At 34.3% G+C, this 24,758-nt stretch overlaps 1 protein-coding gene across 1 annotated transcript in view; it reads right to left on the bottom strand.

Moving 5' to 3' along the window:
• LOC111140976 (proteasome 26S subunit, non-ATPase 14) overlaps positions 1–24,758 on the bottom strand; it is a 101,228-nt gene that overhangs the window by 20,147 nt on the left and 56,323 nt on the right. The window contains exons 5-9 of the mRNA XM_022493267.1: positions 24,532–24,603; positions 24,193–24,312; positions 20,710–20,780; positions 19,572–19,722; positions 5,012–5,119 (exon numbers count right to left, since the gene is read on the bottom strand). Coding sequence (XP_022348975.1) covers positions 5,012–5,119; positions 19,572–19,722; positions 20,710–20,780; positions 24,193–24,312; positions 24,532–24,603 — 522 coding nt within the window. The remainder of the gene's footprint in view (positions 1–5,011; positions 5,120–19,571; positions 19,723–20,709; positions 20,781–24,192; positions 24,313–24,531; positions 24,604–24,758) is intronic.

Here is a 24,758-nt window from a genome sequence, read left to right as displayed (position 1 = left end):
AAAAAAAAAAAAAAAAAAAAAAAGAAAGAAAGAAAGAAATTGGCTAGTGGGCCCACAGTCCACATTTTAGAGATTAACTCTACTGCTAAAATATAGAGTTTGGTATTTGAAGGCACTACCTACTTGATTTTTAATGACATTATTTAGACAAAATCAGTAAAACTAACAGGCAGCATGAAAGATTAGGAGATACAATGATTAAAAAATACGTAAGTTTAAATAAAAGGATATCCTCAAGCACTCTTTCAATTTCACTTACTCATGGGCTGTGTACCCCCAGTACACTCCAAACCACAACTGGCCATATACAATCCTCCTTTCACATGAGCCCCCAAAAAACACAGCCTCAGTGAATAATAAATTCTTTCAAATTAAGCAATTTCATCAACAGGTTGAGGCAGCATATGCTAAACAAAAGAGTAGATTTATCAAGAGGGAGAAGCAACCTTTTGGAGGGGTCAAATTGCAAATTACACAGAATATACTAGCAAATGCCATAGTATGTCAAGCAGATAAAGGAGACAGCTAGGAAATTTCTTAAAACATCATTACTTAACTTCTTAATTTACAATTAACAAACATATGATGGGGAAAATTTAGGCAATTCTTCATTAAAACAGGATACATTACCCAAACTCATTCACTAATTGGCCATTTAAAATCTCCCAAGAGTTTCTCATAGGAGCATTCTTATAGCCTGATCTATTCTATAATATTATATACTGTGGGCTAAATATGCTTTCAGTGGTTGATCCAGGAAACTAGTCGCTTACTACAGCACTGTTTCTAGGACAATACCTTTTGAATTTACTAACAGCAGTGAGTTTATTTATTTGCCTCTTCTATATCCTGACCCTTGTTTTCTTTGTCAAACCTTGCTAACCTTTCAGGAAGGAAGTTCTGCCTAGGTTGGTACTTATTACCAGTCTAAGGGGCTATCCTAGATAAAGAATGGTTTAGAGGACGACAGACAAAGGGGTGTTTTGAGATCCTGTTGATTAACTTCCTGATTATTTCCATGCTGCTTTAGTTAATCTTTAGAGTAGAGCTTCATAATTTTGTTAGTATGACAAATTCAAAACAAATAATCATTACAGTGAAATCAACTTTAAAATCAATCACCATTTGAATTACTCATATTTCTGTATTTGTTCATTCATGTGATTTATTAAACTTAAGTACAAATATCTTTGGGAGACTAGATACCTAATCGCAAAGAATGTTCAAGACGGTCTAAACCACTACAGGATAAATAATAGCAAGAAGGGAAAGTAATAAACTTAGAACTGTAGTGATGTATGAGCAAAGGCGGTAGAAACTATGGGATAAAGATATAAGCAGTTTATGAGAAGCAACCAGCTATCAGGTTGGAATGAATTGTGTAAGACGGTATTTTATGTAAAGGGATTTTTGACAACAGATCCTAAGATAAGATCCTTTACTTAAATGGCTCCCTATATATGCCTGTGTCAAATAACTACAAACAACTAAAACTTTACCCTCATCATACTTCACTGACACCGCCCAGACTACTGAGAAGAGATTTAAGTTACTTTTTTTAAAATTTTATTTATTTATTTGACAGAGAGAGACACAGCAAGGGAACACAAGCAGGGGGAGTGGGAATGGGAGAAGCAGACTCCCCACGAAGCAGAGAGCCGGACAATGGGGCTTGATTCCAGGACCCTGGGATCATGACCTGAGCTGAAGGCAGAGGCTTTAACCCACTGAGCTACCCAGGTGCCCCGAGATTTAAGTCATATCTCCATATACCCACTGCTATGGAAAAGCAGGCATATTACAAATACACAGCTTACAAACTATAAAATAATAATAACCTTTGGAGAGGTTCTTGATCAATCAAAAAAGTTCCATGCTCTTAAAAAAGGAGTGTTTATTTAGATCCAGAGGTAGGTTTGTGTGTTTTAAATTATTTTACACTGATAAAGTGAAAATGTGGGGCTGAATAATATCAATTACATCATATTTTTAAATAAATGGAGTTTTCCTTACATAAATATAATAACTCTGAAAAGAAACAAAATGTATTTTATTGTTCCCTCAAGAGTGGAGAACTGGATTGCAAAAGGCAAAAGGAGAAGAGAGTTTCTGTTAAATACCTTTTTGTAACTTGTGAATTTTGAACTGAATAAATATATACCTCTGCTAAAATTAATTATTTAATTAATTTCCAAGTATAGTATAAAGAACCAGGAGTCCAGATTATGATGCCAGTTCCTACGTTAACTCACTACAAAGTTCCCTCACCTACAAAATGGCACAATGGTTCCTTCCAGAGCAACCGTTTTATAACTTACAGTAACTACTGATGCTTTTCAAATAGCTTAACTCTGTTAGACAATGCAATTGTAAGCAGGACTACACTTAGAGGCTCACAGGCCTTGCACAATGTATCTGTGCATCAATAGTTACAAAATTTCCATGCAGTTGACAACCCAATCTTCACTTATGCTATTGCTCCTAAGGATCGGAAATGCTTTGAACACTTTTTAAGTGGAATAGTTTAAAATTTTTAATTACTAAAATAAATTCTTGTTAACCCTCAATCCTATGTTTGACAATAATGGTAAATGTTCCAAGTACAAAATAATACAAAGTCTTGTACATTAAAACAAAAGCCTAGAATGTAAGCATCATACCTCTGCCTCCCTATCAGGATTATTAATGGCTTCCCTTATTTAAAACATGAAAGTTAAGATAAACTTTGTCTATTCGTTTTTTCTTACAGATATTTCCAACATTGTTTTAGTGCTTTAAAAATAACATTTCCTGTAAGTAATGTATGTTTCATTGTAGAAAGTTTTAAGAAATATGGAAAAGGAAAAACAAGAAAAAAATTCCATTACCACCAAAGGTAGTAATCATTAACATCTTTGTACAGATAAATAGGCACAGTTTATAAAATACGTATTTGCAAAGAGGAGAACTGGTAAATCCTATTTTATAATCTTTTTCTTAACACATTTTAAACTTTCCTCAATTTACTAAACAGTAGTCTACAATATAAGCATAATTTCCCCCACTACAATAAGTACAGTAGTAAAAAATCAGTGTTAGAAAAGCATTAGTCGCCATCAGCATAAGTGCTGATAGTTGCTGTCAAGTTTCTATCCCTACTACTAGAAAGTTGGTTTAGGTGCAATGACCCTCTTAACACGAACTCATTTTCCTTCAAAACAAAACGCCTTTGGAAAGGCTTCTGATCCCTGAGTCAAAGATTCTACTAACATATGTCAAAATTCTATTATAAATATTACCAGTCACTTCAGGTTCTTCTGGGTTGCTTTCTTTCTAGCTTATCTTAGAAAACTAAGAAATAGTTTTAAAGTGTGGCTTTGTTCTGTTACTTGTTGGCTTGGTCCTATTTAAGTGGTTTAGTATTGAACTGTCTTAAAACTGTAAAGCACCCAGATAGATGTCATTCTGATGGGCGCTATATAAAGTGTGAAATAAATGTATTTATGGATTTTAATTAGAAGGCAAAACAAACTAAAATGAAAGGAAAAACAATGATGCTGTAGGTATTATACACCCAGGTCCTTTTAACTTGGGTTTGGAACTTGCTTTACAAGGTCCACCTTAAGTTATGAACTATAAGGTAGGACTAAAAAACACAAACTGGACTACTATAGGAAAAAGAACAAATTTTAATATTGATTTTACTCAATTTATGAAGTTAAAAAGCAGGTTTTACATTTAAAAGATGAAATCATCAACAGGTGGCTGTTCACTTGCAATTAGTAAAAATTTCTGGCAGAATTATACCACGTAGTAATCACAATGACCTTGGATTGTGAGATGCTACTTAACCTTTGGCAAAAAAAAAATAATGAAGTGGTATGATACTATGGGGGTTTCTAAGAAAGGTCATTATCACAGGCTAAACATATATTCTCCTGGAACATACAAGCATGGGCTTGTCTGTACCCAATCAAAACACTGGTAGCTTCTTTCATACTCATTAAACTTCACAGTTTTCCCTGACTTGTAAAACAATTTTATTCAAAAGCAACACACCTCAATCCTTTGAAACAAAAGGTTTCACTCTGATGAAGATTTCAAATGAGTGACTGCTGCAAAAGTAAGTGTCTAAAGGTGTAAAGTTATCAGAGTGTGACCCAGACTTAACCATGGTTAACTGTCAAAGCCATAACTCCCCAAAGACAATCATATGACAGAGCCAGGTTTCAGAAGGCAAGAAGCAATAGCTACTATAATGTCTTTGTCCTATGTGTTCTATTTAACCAAACATGGTATTTCTGTCCATTTAATTAATCTTCAGAGAAGCAATTAACTATACAGACACAGGTTGTGGTGCCTTTAAAAACACATTTAAAATAGTCTTTGCAGACAATGAAGATTTGTGTAAAAACAATGAGACATGTGAATGATACAAAAAAAACCCCATTAATCACTCGGGAGGATATTAAACTCTTGCATTAACTATAATAATGGCAGCTGACATTAGAACAAGATATAAATGAATCAAAAGTAACAATACAGATATGTGTTGTAGGATTTATTTTAAATGTGGAGAGTAAACCAAAAAAAGGCAGAAAGTTTTCAGTACCATTTAAAAGGAAATGTTTCTGTCTCTTATAGTGTATTGATTATCCCATTTTTAATGCTGAGAAATGTCCACTAACCAATCAATAATGATACCCCTAATGCACTCTACCCAAAACTTGTATCAGTCCTTTACTACAGTGTTAACCATACAAAGCCATAAGGTACTCTCAAGATAAAGACTCTACTATGCTCCCTAAAAGAGTATCCTCAAACTATGTTAGGGAAGTTTAAAGGCTCCACTGAAAATGGACTCATAAATGAGCAAACCTAATTTCTGCAAGTGTTTCCATAATCTTCTCAAGCACAAGAAAAATTAACTGCAAACAAATTAAAATGCTATGTATTAGATCTTAAAATGGCCATTTATAATAGGCTTTTAAAATTAAAACAGTTTTAACACATTATCAAATACAGGCATTACCTGGATAGATGGCTTGTTTAAATGACCCAGATTTGAGGTTGTTTGTCTTGGTTCATGTCCTAAGACCATCATATTAGCATTGATCAATCTGAAGGCATCAATAACAACCTGTAAAAATAAGGTGTCAGGTCAATTCTTTTTAAAAAGCAAGTGATGATGCCAAGCAACAGTGGACAGGCATGATCAACTTGCATCTGTTTCTGGCCTATTTCCAGAAAATCATTTAATTATAATATTAATAAAAAAGAACCTCCTGCTGACTGTGCCATCAGCACACCACCCTCTATCTTGTAATGTAAGGTGACACCAATTATTGCAATTTTCATGAAGCAGTAAAGAAAAATACTAACTTTGCATCTTTATTATCGAAATACATCATTATTAAAACTTACACAGCAAACAGCCTCCATTGGTGTGCATATGTTTGTCACCTAAATTTTACCTAATCAAAATGAATGACAAAGAGAAACTAAAACTGAAAGTGAGCACAAGCTAAGGGACCACATGTAAAGCCCAGCCCTGTCACATCAATTATACTCCCACAGTACTTGAAATGACAACAAAATTACAGCCAGCAAGGCACTTGCTCCTGTATTCTCTTCTAGTCAGATACCTTTTACTTCTTGTGACTATAAAAGACTTTATACCTTGTCTGATGGCCTTAAATAGCCAAGCCACTGTCAAGAATAGGAGGCAAACACAAGAAAACCAAGGTCATCTGTGGTTTAGGCCAGGAACACAGTATAGACTGAGATGGCCATGAGTTCAGAGTAAAGACGTAACGATAGGTATCATCTTTTTCTAAGTGTATTCAATTTCTGTATAAAAAGAGTTCAAACTTACGTAATACAGTATCATCTGTTAGCTCTTATATATTAAGATATTTAACAAGAATCACATATTATCTGAACACTTTGTTCTGTTCATTATCATGGATTTGAAAGAACTCGTTAAAGCTTTTAAATGTGAAGTTTTATGTAAAGCACTGGGACTTTAAGACAGATGCTTCTTTCCGGGAATTTAAATCAATTACCTAGAGAATAAACTCAATACTTCTGTCACATAAAAAAATCTTAAAGCAGGATAATACATTTTTCTAGATTTGCCTTAAAAGTGCTTTAACTGAGATTAACATTATAAAAGTTATCATCAACTAGACTGTTTCCTGTTTCCATATAGTTTGAGTACAGCGGAGCAAGTAGTTGAATAAGAGGAGAAAAGCAAATTTATTTTCAAGTTAAGCCAAATTAAATCTAATCAAGTCTGAAAAGTATGTTTGTAGGAAGTATGTATACATGCTGTATACTAAAGAACAAGATCTAAAGAAAGAAAAAGTCACACTTTCTAAAAGGCTACCACAGAGGGTCAACAAATAGTACAAAGGGAACAAACAGACCAAAAAGCATTACAAGTGTCCACTCTGGCAGGCCAACAACAACAACCACAAAAATCAACTATGAAATTTTGCTTTTATTTCTAACAGTTTGAATTTCCCCAGAGTCCTCTTGCCTCAAAATAAAATCAAGTATTCCCAGAACATACATGATTTAATAGTTTGTGAAAACTCCTTTTTCTTTCTATATAACTGTAATTCAGACTTAACTTTAACATTTATATATAAATAAATATGGCCTGGGTTTATACTTCTTGCTTTTACTTATATTTTTGTCATTTATTTTTAAAAAACAATAAAAATAGGTACTAATATTAGACATGCTTTAATCACATATTATCATAGTTTTTTAAAAAAGATTTTATTTATTTATTTGACAGACAGAGATCACAAGTAGGCAGAGAGGCAGGCAGAGAGCGAGAGGGGGAGGCAGGCTCCCCACTGAGCAGAGTGTCCAACATGGGGCTCAATCCCAGGACCCTGAGATCATGACCTGAGCCGAAGGCAGAGGCTTAACTCACTGAGCCACCCAGGCACCCCAGATATTATCAAATTTCAAACACTTGCTTAAAAATATAGAAGTAAAATTTTCTACTAAAAAGCACTTAAAATGTGAAAAATAAATATATAAAATGTAAGCAAAAGATCTTTTTTAATATTTTATTTATTCATTTAACAGAGAGAAACAGTGAGAGTGGGAACATAAGGAGAGGGAAAAGCAGGCTTCCTGCTGAGCAGGGAGCCCAGTGTGGGGCTCAATCCCAGGACCCTGGGACCATGACCTGAGCTGAAGGCAGCCGCTGCTTAACGACTGAGCCACCCAGGCGCCCCAGAAGTGACCATTTTAATAGATGTACTTAAATAAATTCAGGATTAAGAACTGCCACCATTTAAGGACTGTGGTAAATTTAAGAGCCAAGCATCGTTTTAGCCCAATTGTTCTTAGAATACTTTGATTCCATTTTAAGATTTCCGTAAAATCATTTGCAGGGAAAAAACCGATCCTACAAAACTACAAAAATTCCATCACATATCACAACAAAATGCCTATATATTGTTTTATACTGAACACTTTCAAACTAGAACAGCAGGCAGCTATTTTACATGCGAAAATCTCCATAATATTTCTCTGGAATATTATAAGCAGGTGTGAAACTTCATAAAAAGAAAATGAAAATACCAGCTAAGTAGGTATTTATGATCAGTCAGAAACAAATCCAGAACAAAAAAATTAAACTCTATTAAAAAAATGAGAAAAAGTTTAAAAATATACTACTCAAATAATAAATGATGGCCTATGTGAAATGACATGCTTAGATCTATGACAATTCCTGAATAGCAATATGATAGCCAATAGAAAAGAATACTTTAACTACACCAAGATTAAAGGAATTTGCTACCATTGCTATAGCAACTGTCTTAAGGAAACTAACATGTTCAACAACCTGCAGACCAAAATTAGATTTAGTACGCAATAAAAATATAAATATGGCAATATAGTCTACATTTTAATCTGTACAATTTTATAATTGCCTTTTGCACTGTGAGAATAAGTGGGTTCCTCCTTTAGAGCAACCTATCAAAATCGACTCCTTAATGTCCAGTGCACTAATGAGCAATGGGTGAAGAAGGTGTTAATTATGCCACAGTAAGATTCAAGAAAAAGCCCTGGTGAGCACTTGGAGGTGTGTATAAACTGAAGGCGTTTCTCCATGTTTATGTATTTACAGCATGATGCAACAGAGTGACAGCAAAGTGGTCACTCCATGGATCAGAAAGGAAATCTTAGATACAATATACTGCAAAAAGAACCCCCAAAGATTAATTAAGGTATGGGGAAGGGGACAGGGGCAAGAATCCATTTTTGGAGCTACATGAATCTTCTGAACAGTTTGTTTTGAAGTATACATACATTAAACCAGTCCAGTTTAGAGCTTATAAATCCAAACAGTAATGTAGCCAAAAACTTTGCACAAAACTACCTCATTAACATGTAATAACAGAAACTTTCAAATGAAAGTGTAAAGATTATTTTCAGGAATGTGATGCCAGACTTTCGTAATTCCTTTCCATGCTGAAGTCCTATCTACCAGACTGAATCTCTATCCACCAGCCTGACCATTTAATTTTTTCTGGTACAAGTGCCTTGAGACTTTTCAGAGGTCACTGCAACAGTAGACAGCTTATAACAAAACCATTAGCAGTTTGGCTAGCTTAGGGAAACCTCTTACTTTCCTTTTTTGTTTATTATCACTGCATGAATCTGCAGCATATGATAGTTTATAATTTCTCAGGCTTGTTAAATTCATGTTAAAGGTCTGTTTTCTTGTTGAATAAATTTTGTTCATATAATGCTGCCTATTTCATACACTCAGTCTTTAATAGCACCTTTGGTCTATGCGCAACTCACAGATCAAAACAGAGGACTAAAATAGGGGTTGATGATGCTATTTACATGTGTGATTCCTGCTGTCTTCTTGTTAGTAGCTTTAATATAATAGAAGACCTTGTCTGTTTTGTAATTAACACATCTTTACTGGAGAGATATTTGGAAGTGATTGCTGTGAATATACTGGTTAGTAAAATAAACACAATCACACACCACTTTCTGTTATCAGACAAATTTGTGAATTGTACACATTATACTCCAGATCAACAAACTGTGATATAACAGCCAAGTAGAAGACACATATTTATATAACCCTTTATTTTTCTGAAAATATGTATTCACTCTGACCTTGCAAATATAATTAGCTTGTGGGATGTGCAGATTTCAGTACCATGGTTGCTTTACTAATTGCAACTCTTGGAAATAGATACTAAATATTTGGAAGCTGCCAATACAAAATAAAAACTGCATCTTTTTTGTACATCTGTCTTAGCTTATAAAAGCAAAATACTTTTAAAAACAATACTGTGTTCCATATTTATTCCAAGCACACCCAAGGGTCAATAACCTATCGTTTCATTTTAATAACGAATCTGGTTTAGGACTCAAAACTGTAATTATTTTCAAATTCCGTCTAATCCATAATTTTTTGGCTTCTTTCATGAGTATAGTACAGTTTACCCAATATGCTATTTATTTTCAAATTCATATTTTCATATCAGCTGCTAGGTCACTGAGAGACTAGACTAAATTTCTAAAGCATCAATCCATGTTTCCCAATTTTTCCATTCAAAGGAGGCTATATTGTGAAGCCCCTAAAATTAATACAAAGGTGTCAGAAAGAAAAACACATAAACACTTTTGGCAGTAGTTACTGCCTCTGTCTCTGTCTCTCTCTCCTAACAGTAGCTGCCTCAGGCATTTCCACTTGTACTTATATTGAAGTCAATGACTATGGAAAGTGCTTATAAATAAAATGAACTGAATTTTTTTTAAACAAAGCTTGAAAGAAAAATTTTAAGACCTCAAAATCAATGTCATATATCAAAAAAAAGAAAAAAGTTGTAATTCAGTTACCAGTTACTACATATTTAAAAACATAAAGTCACCAAATGACTATAAAAAATGCTAGGTGTAAAAGAAAAGCAGCACCCCATATCAAATACCCTTTATCACCTAGAAATGACCTATTATCAACTGCTTAGGTTGTTTCTAAATTCTTTAAAAATTAAGAGTGCATTTGACCTGGGAAGTACTGCGGGGGTTTGTGACCCTTTCGTTACTTCTGCTGCCATGCACTGCCAAGCATCTATAAGAGAAAAACATCTTCTGTCTCTTGTAAGCCCATAGCATAAAAAATTCAAAGAAATCTTACTTTTTATGCCATTTCCAATGAAAAGCACTAAGAACTAAAACTGACTCATGCCAAATGCATATCACTGAATTGCTGTGATTTCTTAGTCTCAAGTTTGCAACACGGAAATTATTTATAAAATGTCAATTTTAGCTCTGGAAAAGAAATTCCTATGTGTATGTACATTTTCTTTCTTCATCCTTGGAGAACTGCTTACTGTAGCTAGAGATCTGTAGTACAACTTCAATATACTGGGAGAGAAGGGGGATGGGGTGTAACTAGCATAATTTACTTTTTTTTGACAAGTGAAGACATGCATCAAAATTCAAACAGTAAAGCCACAAGTTCTGAACATGTATGCCTTAATGAAAACAAATGGATCTTAAGAAACTAGTACGGCAAAAGGTAATTAGACATTTTTAGATTCATAAAACTTTATAAAAAGAATATAGTTAAATCATAAAGTTCAGAAATTTTTAGGGTATGCACGTAGTCAGATATAGCTACTTAAATGCTTGAGCCACTGGAGTCACAATCCTGCCTAAGTTACAATTCTGGTTCTACCACTGGCTCACTCAGCAATGGGGATAAGTTATTTACGCTCTCAATGTCTCCATTTGCTCATGAACGACACCTCACAGAGCTGGTGATAAGATTAAATAAAATACATGTATACCTGCCACTGTAGTTCTTAGTGTCATTAACTGCGGCAGTCACAGAGCTGACCGCCTCAGCCCTCCGTTCAACAGAAGCTGCTGCAGAGAGAGCATAGCTGACTCACCACCTCCACATGCTACACCTTTGACTGGGAGTTCACCCCAGGTCATGTTTCCCTCGGACTACTCCCAGCCAATGACAAAGTGGGGGTACTAGAAACTAGGCATTCCTTCCAAAGAGAAAGCATTCCTCTAAAGGGCAACTCATCAGTCTGGCTGCACCTTTCTCAGAAACATGCTGTATAGCCTGATTCAGTTCCTACCTTCCCAATTCCACCCAATTCCCAATTCTACCTTCCCTTTCTCCTTCCACAGAGTCACACCTGTACTGCGGTCCCCTGTGTCTATCACAGGTATTTACCCAAATAAATCTTTTGCATAGCTAATCCCATTTGAAACCTCCTTCTTGGAGCACCCCAACTGACCTAGTCAACAGAGCAGAGTACTGTTAGTGCGACAGAGTGCTAAAGTTAGAAAAGAGCTACTCCCAAAACTACATCAGAATTATAAATGTGGCATCCATAGACACTTGACATATGAAAAACATCAATAGAAAATTAGGGAGGGAGCATCTGGCTGGCTCAGTCGAAAGACCATGCAACTCTTAATCGTGGGGTTGTGAGTTCAAGCCCCACACTGGGGATTGAGACTACTTAAATAAAGAAAATTTTTGTTTAAAGAAAATATTTTAAAAAGAAAAGAAAATTAGGGAGAAACACTTAAAGACATCTATTTCCTTAGAAAAATTCCTAATTAAAGTTTTTTTTAGGGGCGCCTGGGTGGCTCAGATGGTTGAACATCTGCCTTTGGCTCAGGTCATGATCTCCAGGTCCTAGGATCAAGCCCCGAGTCAGGCTCCTGGCTCAGTGGAGATCTGTTTCTCCCTCTCACTCTGCCTCTCCCCCTGCTCAAGCACTCTCCCTCTCCCACATAAATAAATCTTTAGGAAAAAATATTTTTTTTAAGTATACAGTTATACCAAATACTATCTTTTAAAAAGTCACAATATCCCTAGAATCTTGACACTCCTGCATAAGAGATATTTCTAGACCATGACAAATACACACTAAACTTAAAAACTGAACTAGACTATTTATGAGCTACAAGAGACTATCACCTCTGAGTCACTGGTCTGATACCAACTTAGAATACCAATTCTATCTGGTGGCTACTTACCCAACCTATATAAAATGAACAAGTGACTTCAGATTCCTTTCTGGTATAAAAACTAAAGCAATACAGTTGGTATGCTTCTTGATAGTTGCCCAAAAAGGAAAGAAATAAAAAGCTTTAGAGACTAAAAGTTAGAGCTCAACCATGTTAACAATTAACAAGGTGGTAAGGCAGATGGATAAGGGGAATAAAGGATTTACATATATTGCTTGTGCTTTAACATCATCATTAAGAAAAATGCAAACCACCATCTCTCACTAGGCAAGGTCATTTTTGCAAGAAAAATATGTAAGAGTTAATACTTGGTTGTTTATCACTTTTACATATTTTTATTGAGCTTATTAATTATTATACAGAAATTACCTTGTGTAAGCCTCTGAAATACTGAGAGGTAGGTATTAATATTCACAATTTATGGATGAGAAAATGGAGGTTCAGAGAACATGGAAAAATTAAATGAGATGACACAACAAGCAAAGTGATACCAGTATGATTTGTACATACATAGCATGCCAAAGCTAGTACTCTTCATCACCAAGCTATTTGATACAACACTTTCTCCTAACACAAACACAAGAAAGGAGTACTATTAGATTCAGTTACTTGACAGCAATGTTTGTATCTTATTCGCCATCACATATCCATTCCCCAGCAGAGTGCCTGGCACACATAATATAGTACAGAATAAATATCTATTGAAATCAAGATATCCAAAGAAAGCATTTTATATAAAGTTTCACCATTCATGTTTATTTTTCCTTCCAAAAAAGGGGGGAGGGCATGTGTTTTCTATAAAAATCTAATAACTAGGTTTACAAAATACACACTTTCGATTTATCACTGATCTGTTCTGAATTCATAAAATACTCTCCCAATGCATACTGAACTGAAAAACCCAAACATCAGAAAGCACTGATCTGTGTTTAATTTAGAACAAAAACTCATCCAGTAAAGCAATTTGGAATGTAAAAAGTGGCAGTGGGTATCTATTAATCAGCTTACTAGTCATCTAAGAATAATCACGGAGGAATGAACTAAGACCTACAAGAATATCTAGCAACATAATCAATCTTAACTTCTTTAGGAAATTACAACAATAAGAACATATTAAACTTATTAAAACATATAGGCTATAGAAAGGCTTATGTAAAGTCATAGTTTGCATTTGCTCGTACAATACTGGCATTAACAGGGAGTAGATCTTGTTCTTTATATCTACAGTGTATGCCTGTGACACTGTAGTCAACAGTAAGGATCTGGTGAATGACCAAGCATCATCCCCATCATTAGACTGGGGAAAGAAAAGTATTTCAGAATCAAAAGTCAATAAATAATTTTCTTATAGATAATGGGAAGACTTTTAAAGGTTTTCCTTTATCTTTACTAAAACAGCTTAATTTGAATTAATTTGAAACAGATTTCTATCACTCAAAATACATAGCAAGTACTAAACAATAATAAAGTAGCTCAAAGACTATGTTATTAAAACAGAATCTTTAAACTATAAATTAAACACAGAAACTATAAATTAAAAGAACTATACTAAGAAGTGTTAGTTCTGTATAAGATTTATGTTTCTTAGAACTTCAAACATAAAATTGCTTTAACATTCCTAGCTGACAATTTCTGATAATAAGAGTGTAAAACAGGAAGCAAACAAAAGATAATATAGTAACTAAACTTGTTCCAAGTGTTGGATGGGTATGCTCACAGAGCTATATTAGGAGTGGAAATAGAATTTTTATGTGTCCTATTTTCTATTTTTCTCTTGCAATCTGGAAAACTAGATGAAGAAAAGGTGTGTGTGTGTGTATACAATCTGAGAGTAGGACTATCAAGCCCTAACTGACCCTTATGGGATACTGATCAAAAGAAAATCTTACGAATAACAGGTATTCTAAATATCTTTCACTATCTTCAGCCTATGGCTATACCACCCTGAATGCAATCAATCTTGTCTGATCTCAGAAGCTAAGTAGGGTCGGGCCTGGTTAGTACTTGGATGGGAGACATTAATCATTTCAAAGGCCAGAATCTTAATGCATTTATTTTTCTCTCCACCAGCATGTCCTAGAGAAATATGTCAGAAAAATAGTAAGTGCTCAATAAAAAAATCAGCTGATTCAAAAGAGTCTTCTTAAATTAGGAGGTACAAAACACAAGGGCAAGCAAGTTTTCATTTCTTTTGTAGTTATTACCCTTACCTTTTTTTTTTTTTAAGACTTTATTTATTTGACAGACAGAGATCACAAGCAGGCAAAGAGACAAGCAGGCAGAGAGAGGGGGGAAGCAGGCTCCCCGCTGAGCAGAGAGCCCGATGTGTGGCTCAACCCCAGGACCCTGAGATCATGACCCGAGCTGAAGGCAGAGGCTTATTAACCCACTGAGCCGCTCAGGCGCCCTTACCCTTACCTTCTTAAAGTGAGCAACACAGTTACAGACTTGTTCTTTAAAAAAATTCTCAGAAATATTCATATCCTATATTTTAAAATAAGCTAGTTGTTAATCTATTTAAGTAGCAATTAATTTAATCTTGAGAATAAAATGTCATTTATTGCACATCTCCTATAAAGCATGCACACTCTAATCATGACATATCACTTCATAATACTAGGAGATGGGTACTAAAAGCCGTGATTTATAGATGACAAAACTGAAGCTCAAGATTAGATAACTTGCTCAAAGTCATACCAGAAGAGATAAAGAGATAAAAATGGGATTCGACTGAAGCCCTGGTCACAAAGCTTGTGCTCTTCATTACTCTATGCCCTGCCATTATGATACGTATTTTTCCACAGTAAGAAGAAAAAGTTAAGACAAAACTATTTTTGAGTAGTTTAAAATCTCCACCACCTTAAAGCTTCTAATACAAAACTTTTGGATAAGTAAAATATTTGACCCACCCCCTTACCCTGAAAAAAAAAAACCTTATAAATCTCTGAAAAATAATAGGTAAATGCTCATAATATTCATTCTCGAATTCTTTCCTCCTACATTTGCATTTACTTTTCAAAGCCCCATCTTTTTTTAAATGAAATATTGAATAAAGACAACAATAACACCACCAAAAACTATTCATTTTACATTCTAATATATCTGTGAAAAAAGCATGAACAAAGAGGTAAGTAAGTATACCACCTGGAATAGAATTATTTCTACATTCTTCTCCAGAAAGACAAATTTCTCTTGTCGGAGTGATGTCTTGCCCACCTATCAAAGCTCAGTTCAAGCGTCCCTCACTTTGTGCAGTCATACCAATTTTTCTCTTCTTCTAATTTGCATTTACTATGATTGCTATACAAGTACTACTTTATTGCATATTGGCACATACAAGGTTCTGAATAAGTATTTGTTGCATTAGTTCTCTCTCTAGCAACCAATTTAATACTTAGTTATAGAAATAAAGCAGTATCAGTGTAATTTGTATTCTATCAGTATGCAATGTAGGATTATCAGCACATAATTGGCAGAATGTTATCTGGCTCACTAGATGTATGTTATCTGCCATACACTAAATGTATATGACTTACCTTCTCAAAATGACCAAGACTGTTGTTTTAATCTACTTTATATACCAGAATCATTGGCACACAGGCACATTATACGTACTCAAGAAATACCTGCTGCTAAGTTATTTCTGATCAGACTGAATAAAAACTTCTCAAGAAAATTCAGCCAGTGTGAAGATTTATATGGACTAAAGGGTTATTAGTGTTTTTTTTTTCTTTTAATGTTTTTAAAATAGAGAACAAACAAACACAAAGATTGTTACCAGTTAGCAGATAACATATGAACATTTTACTGACAGAAATTATGATAAGAAAACAGGTTCTCAAAAGTAGTAATAGTTGCATGGTAGTTTTATAACTTTGCACAAAGTCATCATTCTTTTTGCCCTAAAGAAGTATAATCATATTATAAGCTAAGTTAACTTCTAAATCTGCTGCTGGATCAAGTCTAGTTGTGGGCTAAATATACAAGATAACAAAACTTTAAGTAAGAGGCTGCTACTTTACTACTTGAGAACTGAAGCTTAAAATATCTGAATATGTACATTTTACAAATAAACTAAAACAGAATTTTAAAAACTATTCACTAAAGTTTAGAGTTGAGCTCATCACTAACTTCTATATAGCTACTCTCCATTTAAATTATACATGTTATCATTTTCCACCTTTCAGACATTTTTTAACATTTTTAAACATTTACAGGATTACATAATATACAGAGGGCTATGGATTCTTTATTATATAGTATATTTAATTATTTATGTAGGTCTCAATTTTGGTCCTAGGGATGTTGCAAAAGCTGAGAGGAATGAGTCTGTCTAAACTGCTTTTTAAGATTTTTTTTTTTTTTTTTTTTTTGACAGATAGAGATCACAAGTAGGCAGAGAGGCAGGCAGAGAGAGAGAGAGAGGAGGAAGCAGGCTCCCTGCCGAGCAGAGAGCCCGATGCGGGGCTTGATCCCAGGACCCTGGGATCATGACCTGAGCCGAAGGCAGAGGCTTTAATCCACTGAGCCACCCAGGCGCCCCTAAACTGCTTTTTAAAATCAAAATCAACAAACACTGTATGAGGAAAATCATTTAATATGTAGTAACTACTATAAATAGTACAGTGAACCATTGAGAACTTAGATAAAATGCGTAGCCCCTTATCATGACTTACACTGAAGGGAATGATATCTATCCATATAAGGTAAGAAAAAGTCTTGCAAAGACCTCGAATACTCATTTGCCAATCCTGAGTTCCTCTAATTACATAGTTTCTAATTGTCTACTATTAAAGAGTCAGTAAAACAGCTTGAGCTCTGAAATTTTATAGACCTGATTTATATCCTTGTTCTGCTGCTTAATAATGCTATAATTTTGGGCAAAATAATCTCTTGGACCCTAATTTTTTTTATCTTTTCATTGATAAAATGGAGTAATAATGGGATCTCCAGAATTTCTAAAGAATACATGAGACAACTTGAAATATTTATCACACAATACCTGGCACACAGCAATAATTCCATAAAAATACAATCAAGTCACTATAAAAGGAAATCAAACATCATGAATTAATGAGATAACAAAGATTCAGTGCTTACCTAATCACTCAAAAATAGATAATACTGGGATTTATAAAAATGAAAATATAAAATTTACAGTAAAGAGGTATTAAGTGAATAGTCTCAACTTCAATAATTTACATATAGATTGTCATTTTAACTCCTGATCTAATCATTGTCTTACTAAATATTTTGACAGCTTTGATAAATCACATGCAGGGAAGGGAGAGGGAGAGGGAGAATCCTACACTATTCTTCATTTTTCATAAGCTTATATTCTCGTGTTTAATATTTTAACTAGAAAACTTTGGCCATGGGTTTACTACCATTTCATTTGGCTCATAGTTATGGGAGGTCCTGACACTAAAAGAACCATAAATTATAACCAAACTCAGACATCCTATAGATGAAGTTACATTACTGAGAAAGAATTGGATCCTTAATTCAGGTCATGAAATTGTGTGAATCTACATGCTAGGTACAGGAAGTGATGTGAATCATCAGTGATAGGTATGTATACTAAATTTTTCAGAACTATTTTTTCATGACTATAAATCTAGACAGTGATACCTATCATTTTATCAAGTAATTTTAGATAGGTTATTTTGAAAAAATAACTACATTTTACCAGATGACAAGTCATGTCACACAAGTGTATTTTTAAAATTCATTCTTTTAACACGAATTATGTTTAATTAGAAATAAAGCAAATTCCAGTTATATAATATAAAACTGTCCTTTAAGATGCTATAAACAAGGTGACTAAAAATACATATTTATTTTGTTTTGAGAATGTCTTCTTTCGTTATATTTAAGTTTATATTTTCCTTTTCAAAGTGGCCACCGTCATGAGTCAAGTATAAAAAGTCAGATACACTAATACTGCAAAATAGAATTCTAATTACATTTAACATTAAGCTTCAATTATTTTTTGCAAATATTGTGGTAGAGAGACTTAATCAGATAACTGTTATATTTCTAAAATGTTAATTATTACTTAAATGAGTTAATTTGAGTTATTAAAAAGGTATCTTAATTATCAGGAATTAGATTTAAGAAGTATTATACTGTACTATAATTCATAAAACTAATCAAAGTCAAGGATTTTCTACTCTTTTTATCTGTATAGTTAAGTAATAATATACTTAGTTAAAAAAAAGTAAATTGAAATATAGGTATACGCAAACGTCAGAAGTAATCCACTTTGAATTGTCTAGTATATCGGTTTCTATTATTGTTTTTATGGCTAGATTCCACCTCTGAAAAGCTAAATCACATGTAATAGGATCATGATTTAGAGAAGACCTCAATTTTTATTCATCATAATAATATGATGCCAGAAAGTGTTCAACTTCAAATCATGACAGATAAAAACTCCATGTTTAACAGCCATATTTAGTTTGTTTGAGCTGGTAAGCAGATGTAAATGTAATCTGTAATACTAGCAAACTCCAGGTCTGATAGATAGCAAGCTAATATTTATTTTTAAGTGCTCTAAAAATTATTTGTAAAAGCTGCATAAAAAGGATTCCATAAATGTATTGTGATTTTTTTTAAACAATTATTCTACACTACAATGGAAGTACATGCTCAAACAAGACACCTCAGCAGTATTTTAAAGCAGTAACCACCTAGCCAATTTCTCTATGTTCTGTAGTTTTTCTAATCCACTCTCCCTGTGGTTGAGCAAAATCGAATTGCCTCTCACATTTGCAGACAGCTCTGTGAAGGTGATAATAGAGCTGCTCCCTGCTGTCATGAGGCAGGAAATAGGAAAATGGCATATGGGGCTAGAAAGAAAGAAATAAAAAAAAGAAAGAAAGAGAGAGAACGAACGAAGGGAGAAAAAAAAAAGAACTAAACAAGAACAAAAGATTTCAACAAAGAACAACTATAACCCAATATGCTTTGCAAGTTAATCTCTTTTCATAATCATTTAGCATATTTAATCATTCATCTGTGTCCTCACTCCAAAAATGCGAATGGCTGATACTAAGTGTTTAGGTCAAGTTTTCATTGTCTAAAATATTCCCAACATCCAATTCCAGAATATGTCCTGCATAAAGTCTGCAAAACAGAGCGTCCTTAACTAGATACATAAAATGTGCCAATCCCAAATTCACCATTCTAAAATAAAGGAAGGTAGAACAATGTTTATTAAAATACTAATAAAATGTGTACAGCAGGCTTTTAGTAAGGTTGAACATTCCTAAACCTATGAAACACAAATTTAAAAATAAACATTTATGATTAGATAATACCTGATTAAAGCAGAAACAAATCTCTAAGTAGTTATATTGCTAATAACATTAAGATGACACATTTTTCAACTTGTACAGGTTTTTTGTTTGTTTTTTAAAGTACCCAGACAGGGGTTTTTTGTGTGTAAGAATCCTGCTTTAAACAAAAGAAATTTTAATTTAATGTATTTGTAAACAGAATGTGGCAGTAGATGCTAATAAAGACAGAATCTACTCTACCTTTCCTTTTACACTCTGAATGGGATCCACAACCACTGCCACAGCTCTCTCCGACAAGGCTTCAAAGCTCTGCTGAGTGTTGATATCCACACCAGAAAGCCAACAACCAAAGCCAGGGTGACTGTGATACCAACCAACAACCATCTCAGGCCTGAAACAAAGAGGGCATTCGGCGGTTTAGAACAGAACAAGTAATACACATTTATGATAGGAAAAGAAACAACACACTAACAGGGTATAAATTAGGAAGAGATGAAAAACACACAGGTGTGAAAAAGGCACCATTAGAAACACTGAAATCATACACCATATTATCCAGAAAACATGGAAATGAGTAAGCATGACAAAAGAGTGCTATCATTAAGAGACGCACATTAGCAGTGGTAGATAAGGCTTTCAGTTTTTCACCTTGTTACCACACTTTCTCTGAGCCAGTTTTACCCTTTCAGCATTCAAGTAAATATCTACTCTTTAACTCCTTAGGTCTGGGAGTTGGATTTTCCATGCAGAGTACAATTTTAACAATGGACACCAGGATCCACTGTTGTGAAAGGATTAAATATCAATTAAACCAGCAGTAGAACTAGGAACTCAGTCAAAAACCAATTTGCACTGTTCTGCTCAGCTGCTGAGCCTTTTGCTAACATTAATTTTGAAGTTTCTTCCACAGTAGAAGAATTTGAGCAAGAGAATGACAACTATTGAGATTTAATCTGGCGGGGGGGAAACTTGAAGAATATTTGAATTCTACTTTTTCTCCCTTTAAAAATCATAGGCCTAATATAATTAAATATTCAGAATCTTATTCAGTTCCAATACGCGGAACATACAAGCTCTTTCAATTGTAAGTGACTAGACAGTAACTCCATATGCTAAACAGGGAAGCTACAGCCCAAGCTTACTATATGATGGTTGAGAATTTTAACATGAGGCAGTTTTCTCATTGGCAAATTTCTTTGATTCTAGAAGAAAGAGATACTAGCTAGGTAGGTGACACATAGCACTGCAAGTAATACTTTCTACATTAACTACATGACTTTTTTTCCTAGGTATGATATTCACAAACATCAAGATTTTTGAACTACATGTCTAAAAATACTTCCCATTATTCCTTTATATAATCAGTTACAATACTTACCTTCCTGTCTGCTTCAACATATCTAACATTTTGGCTTGGAACACTGGATCAACTGCCTCCACACTGACACCCTGGTTTAGACAGAAAGAAACATAATTGGCTTTCAGAACTCTGAAAAAAGACCCACAAACATTTATTCACTCTACATGAACAAAAAGCTACCCCCAAATCCCCTACACATTATTTTGGGATACCAAAGTAATTTTTTAGGTTTAGATATTGATAATTGATTCCCATTTCCATCAATTATAAGCCATACTTTAATGAAACTTCTAAAACCTCCAAGTACCAAACTGCTGTTAGCTAATGAGTTAAGACAGTTTTCAGGATCCTTTAAGAACTTACGGCCATGGCTACCCACATGTGCACATGCATGTGAGCACACACACACAACTACTACTACCAGAAATACCAAATAACTGAACCAACTATTTTTGGTTAGATCTACCTTGGCAAGCATACTTTCAAATGCCATCTCTGATACCTGATAAGCACTATGTCCCTTTCATCCCATCCAAAGTTTTGTTAGCTATTCAGCTATTAGAATAATCAACAACCTGAAGTCTTCTTTTTCCTCAGTAACAGAAATACTTCAAAGAAGGAAAATAATTTATGAATTTCCCAGAGTAGCTTTTGTTTGTTTTATTGGTGGGTGGGTTGGGAGGGGAGGAAGTTTAGTGCCTCAGTTAGAACTATTCTCAATTTTGGCTCAGGTCATGATCTCAGGGTTGTAAGATTGAGCCCCACATTGGCTCCACACTGGGTGTGGAGCCTGCTTAAGATGCTCTCTCTCCCAAGCGTCTGGGTGGCTCAGTTGGTTAAGTTTTTTACTTTGGCTCAGGTCATAATCCAAGAGTCCCAGGATCAAGCCCCACAATGGGCTCCTGGATCAGCGGAGAGTCTGCTTCTCTCTCTCCCTCTTTCTCAAATAAATAAATTAAAATATTAAAAAAAAAATTTTTTCTCTCTCTCCACTCCCACCTCCCCCATTCCCCACTAGAGACAATCTATAACCAACTCTTTTAAATACTGCATTACCTTGCTAGTTCAACCAAAAAACCCTAGAAAAAGGAAGAATTAAAGGCACTCATGTCATCTCTCCAATGATAAATCACTGCCATGTTAGCTCTACAGGGCTTTCTTCTAATACCAGGGATTTAATTCTAATATATCCCAATAAACCAGTTAACATAAGCACTTCCTTCCCACCAAAACAAACAATAACTGAATTCCAACTGAAAGAGCATCCTCAAGAACAGGGGTATACAATCTGTTGCCTATAGGGTTTTTACATTTTTAAAGGGTATTTAAAAAAAAAAAAAAAAAACCACAAGAATGAGACAGAAACATACATCTTTATAGAAAGCTGACTCAGGCCAGAAGAAAACTCTTCTAATCTACTACACAGAATGAACACAAAGATCAAAATCTTCTACTTCATATTGTCAAACAAGTATTTACAAGGATATAATGTTAACAAAGTTTAAGAACTCCTTATTGTAATTGATAAGGACCACAAGTAACAGAAATACTAGTTAACTTTATTATGTTTTTCATATTCTGATATGAAAGATAAAAGATAAAAGGTAAATATAGGTAAAAATAGCCTAAGATATAAAAATAGCCTTACTTTAGATAAATCTAAATCTTTAGTTAATACACAGAATACTTCCCTATATCCAAATGTACAAAATAAATACAATGGATAGCCAGGTGGACAAAATCAGCAGATCTAAATTAGTTTACCTCAACAAACTAGTCCATTTGGAGAAAAATTTGCATATTTGTCTATATTTTGCATTATTTAGAAATACACTGCAATCTGTAGTAACTACTCTATTTAAAATGCTGGGGCCTCTCTTTCTCTCTATGAAATAAATAATAATAAATAAATAAACCTTTAAAAAATGGGGCACTTGGGCAGCTCAGTGAGTTAAGCATCCGACTCGTGATTTAGGCTCAAGTCATGTTCTCATGGGTCCTGGGATCAAGCCCCACACTGGGCTCCACACTCAATGGGAAGTCTGCTTGAAATTCCCTCTCTCCTCTTCCTTCTACCCTTCCCCTAACTCACATGCATTCGTGCTCTCGCTCTCTCTCTCAAATAAACAACAATAAATAAAACCTTAAAATGCTTGGGCATGTAGGTGGCTGAGTCGGTTAAGTGGCTGACTCTTGATCTCAGCTCAGGTGACGGTCTCAGGGTCATGAGATCGAGCCCCACATAAGGCTCTGCCAAGCATGGAGTCTGCTTAGGATTTTTTCCCTCTCCCTCTACACTGCACCCCTCAGCATGTACTCTCTCTGTATATAAATAAATAATAAAAACATAGGGTTGCCTGTGTGGCTCAGTCATTAAGCATCTGTCTTCAGCTCAGGTCATGATCCCAGGGTCCTGGGATCAAACCCCATGTCTGGCTCCCCTGGTAGGCAGGAAGCCTGCTTCTCCCTCTTCCACTCCCCCTGCTTATGTCTCCTCTCTTGCTGTGTCTCTCTGTCAAATAAATACATAAATAAAATCTTTAAAAATATACATATACATACATATATAACTTGTTTTACTCTATTATCTATTTTATTGAAGTATACTGTTAAGAGCCTCAAACAAAGCAAACAAACAGCTTTACGACAATTTCTTTAATCCAGTTATTTTCTAAAGCTCAGTAAGAGAAATGTTGCATGTTACAGAAAAAACAACCATCAGAACAATACACATATTATATTTTTCTAGGCAAAAAGATGAGAAGGATATGTGTGTAGCTTTTTGTAAGAAAAGCAGAAGGGTTTTTTGGCCATTTTCTTCAGATCTAAATGCACACCTTTTTACACAAGTCCAATGCATTAAACAAAACAGCAAAACAAAACAAAAACCCTCCAGAAAGAATAATGCATTCTACACAGGTAAAGTAAATGACTTCCAAAATTTGTATGTAGTATACTTCCTCTATGAAGAAATTACCAGCCTGGAATAAAGAACTAAAATTTACCACAAGTTTTTGGTTTCTTTAAACTTAACATTTGAATATGAAAAGCTCAAAGTCATTTATCACCAATAAAAATTGGGGGACCATATTTCAAACCAAAAGGAATAAAACATGAGGACTAGATAACATATGTGAATTAAAAGTCTAATTAAGAGGGTCTCTAAAATCTTCTGAATGGAGTGTTCAAATTAATACCCTACTAGTTTAGGGTAACGAACTTATAAAAGTCTGGTATTCTATACTAGTTAAAGCTGAAAGTATGAGTTAAGGGATTTAATGCTAGCATCACTCAGTTTGTGGATCTATAGGGAACTCATGATGCATTTAAAAGATGAATGATTTAATTCCATACAGGGTATAAATTTCTATCATTAATCTTATGATGGATTCTTCCTATCAGGAAAAGAAAATATAATGTGATCAAAATTATTTTGCATAGGAAAAGGAAAGAGAAAAGAAACACATTTACTTACAGCAGGCAACCATAAAAAGTACTCACTGTTCCTGACTGTGGCATAGCAAACACATCAATCACTCTGACGGTGTAATCATCAACAAATTCTCCAAGCATCAGACCCATAACTTCCATGGGAACTCCAGCCCGACCATGCTTTAACATCTGTAAAGAGCAAGATAGGTAGATATAAAGCTTTAAGATCCTTGGTACTTTTTTTTTTTTTAAATAACTTAAGTTTGTTTCAGTGGAAATAAAACACTCCTATTTTACAAATGCACCTAGAGCAATGACTTAAGTTTGAGAGTTAACATAATAAATATTCCCAAGTAAAAGTGAAAGCAACAGAGTTCTGTAAAGCAAGAATCTCTATTCAATACTTACTTTTAACAGTGCGAGGGAAGAAATATAGACTTGTTCTGCTGTGTCCACTGCAGGAGCATCTGTAGGTGGCCCCTAGAAAAAAGCACATCAATTATTATAAATACACAATTTATGAATTTAAAATTCAAGTTATATGTTATATAAACTTGATTGTTTTTAAGAGTTTTGGGAAAACCCATCAAGTATCCTTTTATTCTTAAATATCCTTTTATTCAGGTACAACACAA

This window comes from Enhydra lutris, unplaced genomic scaffold, assembly GCF_002288905.1.
Source record: "Enhydra lutris kenyoni isolate GAN:26980312 unplaced genomic scaffold, ASM228890v2 scaffoldscaffold1, whole genome shotgun sequence".
Lineage (NCBI taxonomy): Eukaryota > Metazoa > Chordata > Mammalia > Carnivora > Mustelidae > Enhydra > Enhydra lutris.
The sequence above is the reverse complement of the archived record's forward strand: the minus strand, read 5'-3'. Positions and strand labels throughout refer to the sequence as shown.